This window comes from Sturnira hondurensis, unplaced genomic scaffold (assembly GCF_014824575.4).
Source record: "Sturnira hondurensis isolate 20B ecotype Veracruz unplaced genomic scaffold, ASM1482457v3 Scaffold0009125, whole genome shotgun sequence".
In the NCBI taxonomy this organism is placed as follows: domain Eukaryota; kingdom Metazoa; phylum Chordata; class Mammalia; order Chiroptera; family Phyllostomidae; genus Sturnira; species Sturnira hondurensis.
The window spans coordinates 3,607,448-3,622,408 of record NW_028081756.1 but is presented as its reverse complement, the minus strand read 5'-3'; the positions used below and the strand labels follow the sequence as shown (position 1 = coordinate 3,622,408).

At 35.2% G+C, this 14,961-nt stretch overlaps 1 protein-coding gene across 10 annotated transcripts in view; it reads right to left on the bottom strand.

Annotated features, from left to right (window-relative positions):
* The window catches only part of LOC118994137 (WASH complex subunit 2C), a 77,380-nt gene that overhangs the window by 50,382 nt on the left and 12,037 nt on the right, over positions 1-14,961 (bottom strand). For 8 of the 10 annotated variants that reach the window (XM_037056696.1, XM_037056701.1, XM_037056699.1 and 5 more), the window contains 6 exons: positions 13,562-13,655; positions 12,728-12,789; positions 11,516-11,563; positions 9,518-9,628; positions 8,899-8,980; positions 8,164-8,232 (listed from right to left, as the gene is read on the bottom strand). In XM_037056696.1, the coding sequence (XP_036912591.1) occupies positions 8,164-8,232; positions 8,899-8,980; positions 9,518-9,628; positions 11,516-11,563; positions 12,728-12,789; positions 13,562-13,655 (466 nt within the window). The remainder of the gene's footprint in view (positions 1-8,163; positions 8,233-8,898; positions 8,981-9,517; positions 9,629-11,515; positions 11,564-12,727; positions 12,790-13,561; positions 13,656-14,961) is intronic. The other 2 variants (XM_037056698.1, XM_037056702.1) reach the window with 1 other exon arrangement.

Genomic DNA, 14,961 nt, shown 5'->3' with positions numbered 1-14,961 from the left:
GACCAGCAGAACTGGCTTGGCTTCTTTAAACCCAGCAGGCAGCTTTTTAAAAAAATTCTTTGAATTCGTTCTTCCTTTTTTTCCGTCTTTTTTTCCTTCTTCCTTCCTCCTCCTTCTTCTTTTTTTAAAAAAAAAATTCCCACAAGTGAGAAAATAAAACCTGGAGCTGTGAAAGGACCACAGTTAAACCCAAAGAGGGGTCATCCCAACAACTGAGACAGTGAGAAAAATTTCATTTTGCTATTCCAGAGAACTTGACAGTTATTGAATATTTGTATTATTATTATTTTTCTCATTATTTTTACATCTTTTATTTTATTAATATTTTTTTCTTTCTCTTCTTTCTGTTCAGTCTTCTTTGCTTGGTTTCTTAGACTGTATTTTTTGACTATTTTCCCTTCCTCTCTCCTTCGTAGTGTATTGTTAATTTTCCATCTTTCACTCCACTTGTGTTTCATTAGCACATTATTCTAGGTCCTGTACTTCCAATTCTTATTATTCAGACCACAGATTCTGTCATATGATTGTTGCTCCATTACTAATGTAAATAATTGCTGTTCCATACAATTCAAAATACTACACAGCCCCTCACCGGATCGTAGCTAACTTCACTGTCTCCAGAACTTTATTATTGTTGTGGTTAACTCTGTTCTCAAAGGATCAGATCAGTGAGCTAGAGGACAAAGGATCAGAGCAAAGCAAAGGATCAGATCAGTGAGCTAGAGGACAAAGTACAAAAAGACACCCAGAAAAAGCAAGAAAAAGAAAAGAGACTCAGAAAGAAAGAAGAGTGGTTAAGAGAAATGCAGGACAACATGAAAGGTAACAATATCTGTATAACAGGGACATCAGAAGAAGAAGAAAAAGGGATAAAAAAACGTGCTTGAAAAAGTAATGATGGAAAACTTCCCTAATTTGATGAGAGAAAAAGTCACACAAATCCAGGAAACACAGAGTCCCAATCAAGAAGAACCCAAAGAGGCTCACTTCAAGACACATCACCATTAAAATGGCAAAATATCAAGACAAAGAGTGAATCTTAAAGGCAGCAAGGGAGAAAAAGGAAGTAACATACAAGGCAGCCCCAATAAGGTTAGCTGCTGACTTGTCAATGGAAACACTCCAAGCCAAAAGGGAATGGCAAGAAATACTCTGAGTAATGAAAACCAAGTGCTTGCAACTGAGATTACTCTGACTCCGTCCAGCAATACTCTCAACTAAAATGTAAGGCAAAATAAGGAGTTTCAAAGACAAAAGAAGCCTCAAAGAATATCTTCTCCACACCAGCTCTGCAAAAGACACTAACGGGTCTGCTTTAAGAAATGGGAGAAAAACACAGGCATGAAAAATGGCAAAGAATAAGTACCTATCAATAATAACCGTAAACATAAATGGATTAAGTACTCCAATGAAAAGACATAGAATAACTGAATAGATAAAAAATCATGAGCCACACATATGCTGCCTACAAGAGACTGACCTCAGAACAAAACACCTACACAGACTGAAACTGAAGGGCTGGAAACAAATATTCCAAGCAAATGGACAGGAAAAAAAAAGCTGGGGTAGCAATACTCATATCAGACAAAATAGACTTTAAAAAAAGAGCCATAAAAAGAAACCCAAAAGGACATTCATAATACTCAAGAGAAGAATCAGTCAAGAAAACATAAACACTGTAAATATACATACATCTAACATAGGAGCATTCAAATATATAATGAAAATCTTGGAAGACGTCAAGAAACCTATTGACAGCAACACAATTATAGTAGGGGATTTCATCACCCCACTATCAAAAATGGATAGATCTTCCAAACAAAATATCAACAAAGATATTGTGGCATTGAACAATGCCCTAGATCAAATGGACTGAACTGATATACATAGAGCCTTTCATCCCAAAGGAGCTAAATACACATTCTTTTCAAAGGTACACGAAATACTTTCAAATATAGACGATATGATAGGACACAAAACAAACCTCAAAAAATTCAAGAAATCTGAAATCATAACATGCATTCTCTCTGACTATAAGAGACTGAAACTAGAAACCAAATTCAAGGAAAAAACCCAAAAACACTCAAACTCATGGATTTGAATAGCATGCTATTACACAATGGATGAGTTAAGAATCAGATTAAGAAAGAAACCAAAAAGTTTCTGGAAACAGTTCATTAAAATGAACTCACAATAATCCAAAACTTATGGGACACAGCAAAGGCAGTCCTGAGAGGGAAGTTCATAGCAATACAGGCCTACCCAAAAAAGATAGAAACATTTCAAGTAAACAACCTAACCCTACACCTACAAGAACTCAAGGAACAACAACAAAGACAGCCCAGAGATAGTAGAAGGAAAGAAATAACGGAGATCAGAGCAGAATTAAAGGACAAAGAGGCTAAAAACACAATTCTAAAGATCGATAAAGCCAGGAGCAGGTTCTTTGAAATAATAAACAAAATTGACAAGCCGTTAAGCAGACTCATCAAGAAAAAAAGAGAGGACCCAAATAAACACAATCAGAAATGAAAGAGAGATTACAACTGATACCACTTTCTTAAAATACAAAGAATTGTAAGAAATTATGAAGAACTATATGCCAAGAAATTTGAAAACCTAGGTGAAAATTTTCTAGAAAAATATAATCTTGCAAAACTGAATGAAGAACAAGCAGAAAGCCTGACTAAGTCAGTAACAGGTAATGAAATTGAAGCAGTAATCAAAAAGGTTCTGACACACAAAAGCCCTAGAGCTGATGGTTTCACAGGAGGATTTACCAAAGCATTTAAGGAAGAGCTATTCCCTATCTTTCACAGATTATTCAAAAAAATCCAAGAAGATGGAAGACTCCCAAACTCTTTTTATGAAGCCAGCATCATCCTAATTCCAAACCAGATAAAGACACAACAAAGAAAGAAAACTTCAGGCCAGTATTGCTGATGAACACAGGCACTATAATCCTCAACAAAATATTGGCAAACCACATTCAGCACCACTTTAAAAAGATCATGAAACATGATCAAGTGGGATTCATCCCAGGGATGCAAGGATGGTACAATATTCACAAATTATTAAATGTAATATATCACACACACAATGAAAGACAAAAATCACATTATCATAATCAATAAATATGGAAAAAGCATTTAGATAAGGTATAGCACTATTTATGACAAAAACACTCTGCAAAGTAGGAATACAGGGAGCATTCCTCAACATAACAAAGGCCATCTATGAGAGAGATAAAAACAACATCATACATAATGGGCAAAAATTTAGATCTTTCCCACTAAGATCACAAACAAGACAAAGATGCCCACTTTCATCACTTCTATTCAACATTGTATTGGAAGTCCTAGGAACAGCAATAAGAGAAGAAACAGAAATAAAAGGCATCCAAATTGGAAAAAAGGGAAGGAAAACTGTAATTGTTTGCAGATGACATGATAGTTTACATAGAAAATCCTATAGATTCCACACACAAAAAAAAAAACACTCAACCTAATACGTGAATTTGGCAAAATAGCGGGATGCAAAGTCAATATTCAGAAATCAAAGGCATTTTTGTACAACAACAATGAAATAAGAGAAAAAGAAATCAGGAAAAAAAAAACATTTGATAAAGCAACAAGAAAAATAAGGTACCTAGGAATAAACCTAACCAAGGAGGTAAAAACTTATACTCAGAAACTATACAACACTGAAGAAAGAAATTAAGGAAGACACAAACAAACGGAAGCATATACACCATGCTCATGGACTAGAAGAATTAACATCATCAAAATGTCCATACTATCCAAAGTGATTTATAGATTCAATGCAATCCTTATTAAAGTACCCATGACATATTTCAAAGATATAGAGCAAACATTTCAAAAATTTATATGGAACCATAAATGACTCTGAATAGCTGTAGCAATTTTGAGAAAAACAAGGTAGGAGGGATCATAACACCTGATATCAAACAGTATTATAAAGCCACTGTCAACAAAACAGCCTGATAATGGCGTAAGAGCAGACACACAGACCAATAGAACAGAATAGAGAGCCCAGAAATAAACCCAAGTCTCTTTGGTCAATTAATATTTGACAAAGGGCGAAGAAGCAAAAAATGGAGTAAAAATAGCCTCTTCAACAAATGGTATTGGGAGATCTGGACAGCTACATAGAAAAAAATCAAACTTGAACACCAACTTACACAATACATAAAAATAAATTCCAGGTAGATAAAAGACTTTAATGTAAGTCATGACACCATAACAGTCCTAGAGAAAATCATCAGCAGGAAAATCTCAAGCCCTGGCTGGTGTAGCTCAGTGGATTGAGCACGGGAAAATGAAGCAGCAGGAAAATCTCAGACATTCCACACAGCAACATTCTCAATGATATTTCTCCTAAAGCAAGGAACATAAAGAGAAGAATAAACAAACAGGACATCATCAAATTTAAAAAGCTTCAGCATGCCTAAAGAGAACAGCATTAAAATTAAAAGAGAACCAACTATATGGGAAAACTTTCTGCCAATGATACCTCGGACAAGGGTTTGATCTCTAAAATATATTTTTAAAAAAACTGACACAACTCCATTCTAGGAAGACAAAAACCCAATTAAAAAATGGAACAAAGGCTTGAACAGCCACTTCTCCAAGGAGGACAGAGAAAGGACCCAGAGACAGATGAAAAGATGCTCACCATCACTAGCCATCATACAGATGCGAATTAAAATCACAATGAGATACCACTTCACACAGGTCAGAATGGCCATCATAAACAAAGCAACAAACAACAAATGTAGGAAAGGGTGTGGAGAAAAGGGAACCTAGTGCATTATTGGTAGGAATGCAGACTTGTGCAACCACTGTGGAAAACAGTATGGAATTTTCTCAGAAAACTAAAAATGGAACTGCTTTTTGACCCGGCAGTTCCAGTGCTAGGATTATATCCTAAGAACTCTGAAACACCAATCCAAAAGAACTTATGCAACCCAATGTTCATAGCAGCACAATTTACAATAGCCAAGTGCTAGCAGCAACCCAAGTGCCAATCAGTAAATGAATGGATCCAAAAACTATGGTTCATCTACACAGTGAAATTCTATGCAGCAGAAAGAACTCCTACCCTTTGTGACAGCAAGGATGGAACTGGAGAGCATTATGCTAAGTGAAATAAGCCAGACAGTGAAGGATAAATACGATATGACCTCACCTTTAAGTGGAACATAATTAACACAAGAAAAAAAGTGAACAAAATATAACCAGAGACATTGAAATGAAGAACAATCTGACAGTAATGGGGGGCGGGGCCAGGTAATGGGGAGAAGGGTTTTCAGGAACAACTTTAAAGGGCACATGGACAAAACCAAGGGAGAGAGTGATAGCAAGGGAGGGAGGGAGGTTTGGCTGGGATTGGGGGGCGGATTCCTGTGGGGAAAACACAGAGAAGTGTAACTGAACAATAAAATAACTTTTTTTAAAAAGGTAAAGACATCTAAATTAAATTCAAGGAAAATTGTTAAGTATGCAATCAATGTTTAATTAAGAATTGCAAGCCCTGGCTGGCGTAGCTCAGTGGATTGAGCACAGGCATGCAAACCAGAGGATCATGGTCCAATTCCCAGTCAGGGCACATGCCTGGGTTGCAGGCCAGTTCCCTGCAGGCCAACTCCCAGCAGGGGACGCACAAAAGGCAACCATACATTGATGTTTCTCTCCCTCTCTCCTTCCCCTCTAAAGATAAGTAAATAAATAAAATCTTAAAAAAAAAAAAAAAGAATTGCAAGCTTCCATTAACCTTATCTTCATTCCTGTCTTAAATTTAGATTTTAATTAATAGGTTTTTTTAAACTTTACTTTTATCTTAAAAGGTTACTTTAGCATTTACTACATAAATCTCATATCAAACTATAAGACTTTGAATAGTTTTCATTTGGATGTATTTAAAAACAAATTCTCTTTCATTTTCATGTTTAACAAAGTGATAAGATAGAAAAATAAGTAAATAAATAAAATCTTTTTTTTTTTTGAGGACCTGGCCCACAACCCACGCATATGCCCTGACTGTGAATTGAACCAGGGACCCTTTGGTTCACAGGCCCACACTCAATCCACTGAGCCACACCAGCCAGGGCATAAATAAAAATCTTACAAAAAAAAAAAAAAAAAAAGGAAAGAAATACGGCCCAAATGAATCAACAGATTAGAACTCCAGAAAAAGAGCTAAACAAAAAGGAAATAAGGAACCTGTCAGATGCAGATTCCAAAACACTGGTTATAGGATGCTCTTAGTGAGGACCCAACAGCATAAAAAAGATCCAGTCAGAAACCAAGGATACACTAATTAATATAAAGAACAAGTTACAGGAAAACACCAGTAGAGTGGATAATGCTTCAATCAAATCAAGATTTGGAACATAACCAATGAGAACAAGAAGAAAAAAGATTCCAAAAAAATCAATATAGTATAAGCAGCCTCCGGGACAACTTCAAGAGGTCCAGCATTCACATCATAGGGGTACAGAAGGAAAACAGAAAGAACAAGAAATTGAAATCTATTTGAAAAAATAATGAAAGAAAACTTCCCTAATTTAATGAAGACAATAGACGCGCAAGTCCAGCAAGCATAGAAAGTCCCAAACAAGATGGATGCAAAAAAGGCCCACTCCAAGACAAATCATAATTAAAATGCCAAAGGTTAAAGGTAAAGAGAGAATCTTAAAAGCAGCAAGAGAAAAGCAGATAATAACTACAAAGGAGTTCCTATAACACTGTCAGTAGTTCTCAAAAAAATTTTGCAGGCTAGAAAGGACTGGCAAGAAATACTCAGTTATGAAAAGCATGAACCTACAGCCAAGCTTGCTATATCCAGCAACATTATCTTTCAGAATCAAAGGGCAGATGTCTGTGCTTCCCAGACAAGAAAAAAACTAAAGGAGTTCATCATCACCAAACCATTACTGCATGAAATATTAAAGGGACTTATTTAAAAAAAAGAAGATGATCAAGACTATGAACAATAAAATGGCAAAAAAATACAACCTATCAACAATTGAATCTAAAAAAAACTAAGCAAACAAGAAGAACAGAGACAGAATCATAGATACAGAGAATGTTTTGATGGCTGCCAGATGGTAGGGGTGTGTAGGGGGATGGGTGAAGAGGTGAGATTAAAAAGTACAAACAGGTAATCACAGAAGAGCCATGGGGATATAAGAGATAGTATAGGAAATAGAGTAACCAAAGAACTTACACACACGAACCATAGATATCAATAATGGTATGGGGATTATCTGAGAAGTGGTGGGTGCTCAGTAGTGGAGGGAAAAAAGGAAAAAATCAGGACAACTGTAATAGCATAATCAATAAAACATAATGAAAAAATAAAAGTTTGCTTCAATGTAAAAAAAAAAAAGATAAAGCAACCCTCATTCACCAATGGCAGGAATGTAAACTGGTACAGCCACTATGGAAAAGTGTGTGTAGGTTTCTCAAAAAACTAAGAATAGTTACCATATGACCCAGCAACTTCTCTCCTGGGTATCTATCTAAAAAATTTAAAAACCTTTATTCACAAAAAAAATGCACCCCTAAATACACTGCAGCATTATTAATGGTGGCCAATACATGGGAACAACCAAGGTGTCCTTTGACAGATGACTGGATAAAGACGTGATACATATATACTATGGAATACTACTCAACTGTAAGAAAAATAAATAAATAAAAATAAATAAGATACTGCCATTTGCAAAAAAATGGAAGATTCTTGAGAATATCATGCTAAACTGTCAGTATGACAGAAAAATTAAGAACCATATGATTTCACTCATATATGGGATATTAAACTGAAAGCAACAAACGAACAAACAAGAAAAGCAAACAAAAACTCATAGACACAGAGAATAGTATGGTGGTTTTCAGAAGTAAGTGGGGTGGGGGTTACACTAAAGGGTAAACAGGGTCAAATACATGGTGTAGAAAATATGATTTGGGCATATACACAATGAAATATACAGATGATGTATTATAAAATTGTACATGTGAAACCTATATAATCTTATTAACCAATCTTACCCCACTAAAGTTAATGAAAAAAATAAAATAAAGAAGAACCTGGAGTCAGTTAAAAAAAAAACAAAAAACAGAACCAAGGGACAAGACCTACCATCTGAGGGAGTTTTCCCTTCCTTCTTTTCTTTCAATGTTTTCTGAGGTTTTGCTCCAGGAGATAAGCCTTGAAAAAGTCACAGATTTTACCACACTCATATGCTTAGTATTTATCTGATATTTTACGTATCTGTTATCTGATATTTTACATATGTGTCTGCCATTCTTATGAGCAGAGGTCATTTTTCCTAAGCTCAGAGGAAGCTATTCACCTTTGTATCTCAGCTCCACCTGAGCACTTCCATCAGTGCTTTACCCTTTCAGACACTCAAAAGAGCCTCTTTTTAAGCAAAAAGTTTCAATTTATATACCAGGGTCATGTGTATATCAGGGCTGTGCCTGCTGACAGAATAATCCTGATATATTTCCCCTCTGTTCAATCATATTCCACTCTGTAGAATACACTGTACAGTATGTTTTCATTTAGTCAAGATATAGGAGTAAATATTGAGTCAATGATTCTTAATCTGGTTACGCCATGCTTCTCTGAGGTATCCACTAATTCCCTGAAATTGCATATACAATGTTATATAAATATATAAATGCGCATTTTGTGGGGGACTCCACAGTGTTCAATTATCAGTTTATAAACCAAAAAAAGAACAAGAAGGGCAAAATAAATCTCTCATGCCTGAGTAAAATTAAACAGGAAACTGCCCTCAGGAAGCCCAGCAGGGTCCTGAACTTCCCCACCACCACAGTGTTAACTTATCTTAGGGGGCAGGAGGTGTACCTCTGTGTTCCTCTCCCATCTGCCTTGTGGCATCCCCTTTGATCCGAGCAGCCAGCTCATCAGCAAAGGTTGTGGGTCTTTTCTACAGGCAGAAGAGACCAAAAGAATCACTTTTTGTAACATATGAACTAGTACAGTTTACTTTTGAATACCTTACCAAATTTTGTAAATAATTATACAGAAATTGAAATGAGAAAACAGGGTTTAACTACATGAGTTTAAACATATGCTCCCTATATACAGACCACCTGAGAAACAGGATTCAGTATTCCTCCGAAGGGAGATGCTTCATGTTTTATTTTATTTTTTTTACATTTCAAAGAGCTAGATAAGAAAACTGTCATGAAATCCTTGGGGTCAGGGAAGGAGGTGTATTAAAGGTCTTAAAATTCTAAAACTGAGTATATTTTGAATCATCTGACTTGTAAAATTCAAACATTTGAAAGAGAAGAATTGACATTTGAAAGGCCACTTGGAATGCTCAACCATTAGTTTCAAAAGTAAATGAAAATATAAATACGATATAAGACGATTACAGTTATAAATGACAATAACAGGAATGAGTTTTAGATGTCACTTCTATACTTTGCCAAGAGATAACAACTATATTGTTTCTTACAGGTCTAGTATTTTCTTCAACGTCCTCAGTATCTTCCTCCTCCTTCTCAGAGTCAGCGAAAATGTCACAACCATCATCATCCTCTTCATCATCACTCATTTGTTCAGTGTGCTGAGTATAAACCACCAGATTAGAACTGTTAGACAAGATCATCAAGCTAAAAAAGAAATACTGCTACTTAGCCTTTAGGCAAAATGGTGACTGTTTGTTAAATGCAGCAAAAGTTATGAAGTGGTACATATATCAGAACAAATAACATACAAGATTTATTTTTAGCACAAGAATGTAACAGCAAAATGAAATACAAAAAACATCCATACTACAGAAACGATTAAACTAAGTAAGTATCATCTTATCTTAGTAAGAATACTAATAGTTTAAAAATAATCTATAACAATTGAAGAGATACCCAAGGCATCAAGTGAGAAAAACTGAATGATAAACCCAGTATGATACTCTGCACCACCCTCATCCCTACATTATCTCCACCGGCACAGATATACTTGTAAAAACAAAGAAAAACACTTGGACATATATACTCATAGATCGTAACACCAGTTACCTCTGGAGAGTGTGAGAAGATGAAAGACTGATGGCTGAAATTCTGCCATGCACCATGCTAAAATCTTTAGACTCTGAGGTTAGCTATGGTACACAAAACCAGTCTATCTTTAACAATACAAACAAATAAATGGTTAACCCAGTGCTTTTAATCACTATACTGTTTTGTTTGAAAAACTGATTTTACAGATTTTAATAGTAAATTCCACACAAAAAATGTGGCATAATCATTAAAATTATAGAGATTAGCCACATTCATGAATTCAATTGGGAAAATACAAGTACCAACCAGAAAGTAATAAATCCTTCATTTGACACTTGGAAACTTGTATGCAAAAATATTTCTCAATTAAGAAACAAATGCAAACTGGGACAATCTCTATATATGGCTATACATATATTATGGTAACAAAAATCATAATCCCAGTGCTGATGAGATTGCAGAAAAGTTGTTATGCAGGATTGGTAATCTGGAATGTCCATAAACAGTCTCTACTATAACTCTACACCACTTATGCCTAAGAAAACAGTTCACATTTAAGCAAATGATTTTTATGTAATGAATACATTATCTCAAAAATAAAGTACTGAAAATAGACTATTTTCCATACACATTTAGAGACCACGGCAACATCAGATATTAGTGTGCTTAAAAACAGTCTACAAAGCAAATTATGGTACAAAGACTATTTAAAATGACAAGGACAGCCCTGGCTGGTGTAGCTCAGTGGATTGAGCGTGGGCCTGCGAACCACACGATCGCAGTTCGATTCCCAGTCAAGGCACATGCCTGGGTTGCAGGCCAGTTCCCAGCAGGGGCCAGTTCCCAGCAGGGGATGTATGAGAAGCAACCATACATTGATGTTTCTCTCCCTCTCTCCTTCCCTTCCCCTCTAAAGATAAATAAATAAAATATTAAAAAATAAATAAATAAAAAATAAAATAAAATAAAATGACAAGGACAAAGAAACATTTATATTAATGTAAAGTAACAAAAAATAAATTATATATATATTACAAAAACAATATGTCCTTAGAAGGATAACGAAAAACTAAGACAATGATACAAAAACAGTAAGATTAGAAGATTTTCATCTTTTCATGTTACTGCTATATTGTCTTAAATTTTAAAACAAGGGAGAGGAATTCAGTTTGTATAACTGGGCCTTCTTTGAGAGGCTCTGTTCCCAATTTTGTTTTTTACTTCTTTTTTTCCCTAAGAAAAATTAACTTAAAACATAAAGTACAATTTTAAAAAATATATACAAGAGAAATTAGCCTAAAATATGAAATGCCTGAAGGAAAACTAGTTGTAAATATGAATAAGCCCTTATTTTCAAGTAAGTTGTTCAAAAGTAATTTTACTATCTATTTAGTACATGTGCTATGTTTCAATTGACATTTAAAAGTAAAATCACTTTAATACATGGGCCTTACCTGGTTTTGACTACTGTCACCATGATTGGCAAAATCTTCATCTGACTCCTTTAGGGGGAAAAAGGCTCTGTTGTTAATAGAGACTTTACTCAGAAGCACAATAAACCTTGGCTCTAAGCCTCTGGAGCTCATCAACACTTGGTCTCTGTAATGATTTCTGGTCACCTGAAGTATCAATGACAGCTGGCTATATCACCAAGGACTGTTCCACTTCACATGTATCATTTTATGGTTAATTAAAATATCTTTGGCAATTTGCTCATGTCTCGCTATTAAATTGGAAGTACAAGTTGCACATTTAACTAACTTAATTATCCAAAGTTGGTTTGTGTTATTTTACTTTTTGGACTCTACTATTTATATTCCCTTTAAACAGGGTAACTAGTTCATCAGGCCAAGGAAAGGAACATCAGTACTTGCCACCAGCAATCACATAAAGACTTATATTGATGACTAAAAGCAAAGGATTCATTCATGATCATCAGTTATAGGGAAGTTATTTAAGGAAAACTTACTTCCTACTGTTAGGTGTTTTGTTTGGAGGTCTGACTAAAAGAGAGTAGGGGAAGAGGATGGGAGAAGAAAGAAGTATATGCATACAATCCTCTCTCCTTTTAGAAATCCATGTTCAAATGTTTCTATCCTTTGCAATAACAAACACTACATCTAAAGGAACAAAGCCAGATACAACGGCGGTCAAGGTCCACAGACCCTGAGTCCCTAGAGCTAGAAGCCAGATTACACTCTGGATATGAAGATGGTAGTGGCAACAACAAAGCTAAAACATAAGTGGATGTTTTAAGTATTTTTCTGGTCTAGAAGGTTTTGTAAGAAAAGTTTCAAATCTGGACACATTTTCCCTAAAATTATTCAAAGACAGAACTTACTCAGAGACTGTATCTCAGGACTGTATCCCACCAAAATACCTAAGCTTTCCCCCTCCAAATACATTGGTGAGAAGAGGTTTGGGTGGGGAGGTGGGAGAGGGAAAAGGTAAAAGAGATTAAAGCAGGTTTTCTTTAATCTCTTACTGTTTCCCAAAACAATAAGGAAATCCAATCTCAAGAGAAAAACTTTAGAAAATGGCTTCTATCACTGTTAAAAGATTTATGAAAATAAACTGCTAACTCACAAACATGTAGTTACTTAGTCTGCTAAACACATCCTAAATTTTCTGGCATTCATGACCTGGACACATTAAACAGTCCTTACCTCCTCTTCATTCTCTTCTTCACTGTCCACAATGCTACCACGGTCACTGCCTACTGAACCTTCTAGTTAGAACAAAGATAAGGGTTACCACCAATATTCGTAAGAAAATGTGATTAGTTTCTTCTCAAAATCATAAAATACCAGCACCACAGAAATGTTGATAAAACTGTACCATTAACTGGAATTAAAATTATCTGCACTATAGCGATAAATGAAATATTTATATAGCCCCAAAGTATCTCCCCACAAGATAATTAATATTTACCAAAAAAATGTACTAACCACAAAGCAAAAAAAAACAAAAACTGGCCTATACTCTTCAAAGATGTCATGGTTGTGAAAAGCAAAGCAAGTATTTGGGGGTTTTTTTGACAACTAAATGCAGTGAGTGACCCTGGATTATATCCTACATCAGAGGAAAGAAGTGACTATAAAGGACATCACTGGGACTACTAGAAAATATGAATGTGACTCAGGATTAGCTAGTATTATGTCCAGTAAAATTTCCTGGCTTTGATAATTTTAGTGTGGCTATGTAAGAGAAATATCTTTATTCTTAGGAAACACACAGAATATTTAGGAGTGGTAGGGCAAAATATCTGTTTGATATCTGTCAAATAGGTTCAGAAAAAATATATAAGATATATTGAGAGAGAAAAAGATAAAACAAATATGGTGAAATGTTAACACTGGTAAAGTTGGGTAAAGGGTATGTGGGAGTTCTTGATACTAATCTTACAAAATTAATGTAAAGTTTGAAATTAGAAAATTTTAAAATAAAAAAGTTAAAATGTAAATATTAAAAGTAATAGAAGTATTTGGTGCAAAGTGTACCTTCACTGGATAGCTCTCCAAGACCTACATCTTCTTGCTCCATGAACAGCTTTGACCCAATTAAATAAGGTAAAGGACGATCAATGTATAGATCCTGCAAAAAATGTTAGAAAATTAGCCATTAAATATTTAGGTTGAAAAATAAAATTAACTTTCCCATTTGATATCTTGTTTCATCTGACTACCCCCAAAAAACTACATAATAAAGGCAGATTGAAAGACAAGTACCATATGATCTCACCTATAAGTGGAACCTAACCAAAAAAACAAACAAGCAAGCAAAATATAACCACAGACATTGAAATAAAGAACTGACAGTAACCAGAGGGGAGGTTGTAGGGGATAAAGAGGGGAAAAGGGAGAAGGATCATCAGAGAACACATATGTATAAAGGACACATAGACAAAGCCAAAAGGGGGTAGGATCAAGGGCAGGAGGTGGGGATGGCTGGGGTGGGGGGAGTGGAGGGAGCAAAAGGGAGACAACAGTACTTTAACAACAATTTTTAAAAATTCATATTCAGTAAGTTAACTTTAAAATCCCAAAAAAATAAAAAATAATAAAGCAGCAACTAAGAAACACAGCAAGATTAAAAATCAAACTAAAAAAAAACACCACACACACTAATTTCAAAAAAAGTCACATTCTAGGTAAAGATGGCAAAAAGAGAATGAATCAGACAAGCGCCAAGTTATATTAACAAAAGCCTACAAAGCATTTACTAGCAGTAATCAAACAGGGAAAGGGGCACAACTTCACAGCACCATGTTCAAAAGGAGGCGGACCAAGAAATCAAAAATTATGAACATTGTGGTGCACAGGTTCTTTTGGATTGGTGTTTCAGGGCTCTTAGGATATAATCCCAGCAGTGGAACTACTAAGTGAAATAAGCCAGGTAGTCAGGGACAAATACCATATAATCTCACCTTTAACTGGAACATAATCAACAAAAGAAAAAAGCAAACAAAATATAACCAGAGACACTGAAATTAAGAACAATCCAACAATAACCAGCGGGGAGGGGAGATGGAGGGGACAATGGGGGGAAGGGTTTTCAGGAACTACTATAAAGGACACATGGACAAAACCAAGGGGGAGGGTGGAAGAAAGGGAGGTAGGTGGGTTTGTCTGGGGTAGGGGGAGTGATGGGGCAAAATGCGGACAACTATAATTGAACAACATAATTAAAAATAAAAAAATTAAAAATTAAAGAAGTCAGAAACCTGAAATTCTAGCAAGCTTTGATGACTCCTAGTCCTATCTTCCACCCCTAAAAAGCAGCACTGATAAGCAAAAATCAACTAATTAATCTATCAATCTTGAGATTCTTCAGTAAGAGTCCTAAATTTGGAGGAAAGCACATTGAGGAAATAATCCAAATAGTTTTTTTATGTAACTAT